Source organism: Urtica dioica, chromosome 2 (assembly GCF_054948205.1).
Source record: "Urtica dioica subsp. dioica isolate 48M chromosome 2, U.dioica_male_clone48M_v1_H2, whole genome shotgun sequence".
In the NCBI taxonomy this organism is placed as follows: Eukaryota; Viridiplantae; Streptophyta; class Magnoliopsida; order Rosales; family Urticaceae; genus Urtica; species Urtica dioica.
In genome coordinates, this window is record NC_142757.1 from 52883051 (window position 1) to 52886206 (window position 3156).

The 3156-nt window shown below is 39.7% G+C and overlaps 1 protein-coding gene across 1 annotated transcript; it reads right to left on the reverse strand.

The window, feature by feature from the left end:
• Window positions 1–1811: 1811 nt before the first annotated feature.
• Window positions 1812–2639, reverse strand: LOC149405594 (uncharacterized). The gene is made up of 3 exons (XM_089607851.1): window positions 2411–2639; window positions 1965–2314; window positions 1812–1901 (listed from the first exon to the last, which is right to left on the reverse strand). Exons 1-3 carry the CDS (start codon window positions 2637–2639, stop codon window positions 1812–1814), a joined length of 669 nt encoding a protein of 222 aa, XP_089463977.1.
• Window positions 2640–3156: the final 517 nt, after the last annotated feature.

Consider the following 3156-nt stretch of genomic DNA (forward strand, 5'->3'; position numbering starts at 1 on the left):
ATATAAATGGCAAAGTAAAACTAAATACATAAAAGATGATAATTCTATTCATTATGAATTTTTATACAATACGAAACAGGAAAGGGTAAGAACTTTCCAAAATCCTATTTAATACAAGGATAATTTACAATATTACCCCCTGAACTCGTTCATGATTAACAAACTGCACCCTGTACTCGGATTTTCAACAAAAAATACCCTGAACTCAGGTTTTTGTTGACTTTTGCCCCTTCTGTTACACTTTTTCAGTTACCGTCCAATGGACATGCACGTTTCACTCACGTGAGCTGAGTATGGAGTTGAAATTATCATTATACCCTTACAAACTATTAAAAACTAATAAATAAAATCCTAAATAAATTAATAAATGTCCACATTTGAACATAATCTGAAACAATTACAAAATCCCAAACTCGTGTAACCCTAAACCCCCAAATCGCGCGGCTCGTCGGTCTTCAAACTCAAATCGCGCGTCTCGTCGGTGTTCAAACCCAAATCGCGCGGTCTCTTCAATTTTAAAACCCAAATCGGGCGTTGTCGTCGATCTTCAAACCAATCTTCTCAACCCAAAACGAACCCATAATCTCAGATTGTATACTTGTTCCACATGGATTCGTCGTCGAGTAGCGCATTTACAGCAAGCGTCGACGAAGCAGTGGAGAGTCGTCGGAGTCCTCGTTGCAAATGCGGTCTGTTGAGTGTCGAGCGCACGTCATGGACGTGTGACAACCCAGGTCGAAGGTTTTATGGCTGTTCCAGATACAAGGTAAGGGTTTTGTATTCCTGGTTGTCGTCTGCGTATCACTTGATTAATTGAGGACGGTGATGGGTTTTATTTGCAGAAAAATGTGGAAGCTGGTTGTGGCATGTTACAATGGATTGATCCGAAAATGTGTAAAAGGTCTCTCCAAATTATCCCGGGTTTATTGAAGAAAATAAATAAACTGGAGGAGGAGGGAATGAGTGATGAAGGCGCGAAGAAGAATATTGTATATGAAGCCAGTTGCGAGACTAAGGAAGGGAGCCAGTTGATTCTAGCAGAACTACGCAATATTAACGCCGCTGTGTTTCAAGTCCGTGGTGAGATGAAGGAAGCGAAGGAAGTGAGTGTGAAACTGATTGCAGAAGCCCAGAAAATCAAGAACATTATGTTAATAATTGTTGTTGTATTAATTTATGCGTTTTGTTTCAAATAGCCCCAAACTGAATGTGTTTAATGGTATGTGTAACAGGTAAGTGTAATGGTATGTACATTATGTTATGGTATTTTATGTGAGCAATGGTATGTGTAACTGTGTAAGTGTAATGGTATGTACATTATGTTATGGTATTTTGCTGGTAAATTTGCATTCCATTTCAACCAAAAGTTATCATTCAATTTGATCAAACAAGATAGTAAGAAATTACAAACTTTGCATTCCATGTCCAGAAACTGAAGAAACACCAAAATGCACAAAAAAAACTACCCAAAAGTTTGACACACTAAATTACATCATTTCGAGACCTAAACGAGCCAAGTCTACCAAAATGCACAAAAAAAACTACCCAAAAGGACAAAATATGATTGTGAGACCGGTAATCCAACTTCATAACTTGTTCACCATAATATTGTGGTCCAAAAACACGAGAATCAGAACAAATTCTTCGGTTCTAATATATTTCGTCTCGTTGGAACCCTGTTGAGCCTCGGGCTACGCTGTAATTGTATACATTTCAATTGATTAGATACATTGCTATTTAAGGTATGTATAAGGTAATGTATTTCAGTTCTGATAGACTTACCCTAGGCTGTGGTTGTTGAGTTGACTGCCTCATGTTTGACTACTTTCACCTTCAGCAGTACCTCGGTGAGCATGTCTAGCAGCTTGATGTTGATCTCTAGCATGTCGTTGTTGTTGCCTCTGCAAGTTTATTAGAAATTAGAAAATGTTTACAGTTTTTTTGTAGCTAAGAAAATAGATGACCTGTTCTTCTTGTGTCCTCCTAAAGCATGTCGTTAGGTTGTGACCCGATTTTCCACATCCAGAACAAGTAACCGTGACGTATCTTCGAGTCATTCTGGTTCCACCCGGTGGAATAACCTCATCATGTTCTACTCTCCTCAATTTCTTGGGTCTTCCCGGCTTTGCTCTATTTGGCGGCATTCCCATAGGTGTTAGACCTGTCTTAGGCCACTGCTCGATGGGATTCATCGGAAAGATTTGGTGTTTGTATGCCTTCATGTACGTCTCTTTTTTGTAGCAATCGTCGATATACATTTCTACTTGCTGCGATCTTTCCCATATACATGCAATGGCATGTGCACACGGAATCCCTATGGATGATCGGACATGTTGAAACCATATAAGTAAGGATATCCTATAAGTAATAAGGTAACTACTTAAAATATTGGATACATTTCATGACGTACCTGATAAATCCCATCGACAACATGAACAGGTTCTTGTGCCTAAGTCAACTGCGTACATGCTCCCATACATGTTCTGAACTTGATACTTAAAACCCCCGGACCAGATTGCTATGTTCGCACCACTGCTGATTTTATTCTGTTCAACGATTTTGTAAATCCGAGGACCAATGTCGCCCGTCCATTTCTCCGCAGCTAGACGTTGTTTGCTGAATCTCTGCAAATGGTACATCCTAATTCTCTCTAACATAGAGAGAATAGGTCTTCCTCTAGCTAGCAACACGGCCCGAGTTCCATTAAAACTCTCGCAAAGGTTGTTAAGCAGGATGTCGCACTTTGGTGTTGTTCTGAAACTGCTTCTGGCCCAATTACGGGGGTTTTTATCCAGTAACCAATCATACGCGTCTTGATCCTCTGCTTTGATCAATTCCATTTCTTGAAAGAACTTTGAGACGGAATATTGCTTTGCCGCTGCCATTACCTTGTTCTTAAGAAATTGACCTTTGAAAACCTGACATTGAATCAAGAATTCAGTATTTAAGTGAGTGAATCCATCAAGGCATCAATTAATAATATCAGAAAAGTAGTACATTACCTTCGTGAAATTGCTTTGCAGATGCCGTGCACAGTGTCTATGCTCTGCCTGTACAGAACCCTCTTCCCACATCCCACTCAGTGCTTCCTTCAACCCCTTCTGTTTATCAGTAATAAATGTCCAATGATGTCCATTGTGTATGCCCACATCGTCT

Excerpts from the sequence above, each read along its gene's own strand:
- LOC149405594 (XM_089607851.1), bottom strand. The coding sequence starts at position 2,639 with ATGTACCATTTGCAGAGATTCAGCAAACAACGTCTAGCTGCGGAGAAA. Across the intron at positions 2,315-2,410 it reads TTGTCGATGGGATTTATCAG|GGATTCCGTGTGCACATGCC; the intron begins GTACGTCATGAA and ends GATCATCCATAG. Across the intron at positions 1,902-1,964 it reads GGAGGACACAAGAAGAACAG|AGGCAACAACAACGACATGC; the intron begins GTCATCTATTTT and ends ATAAACTTGCAG.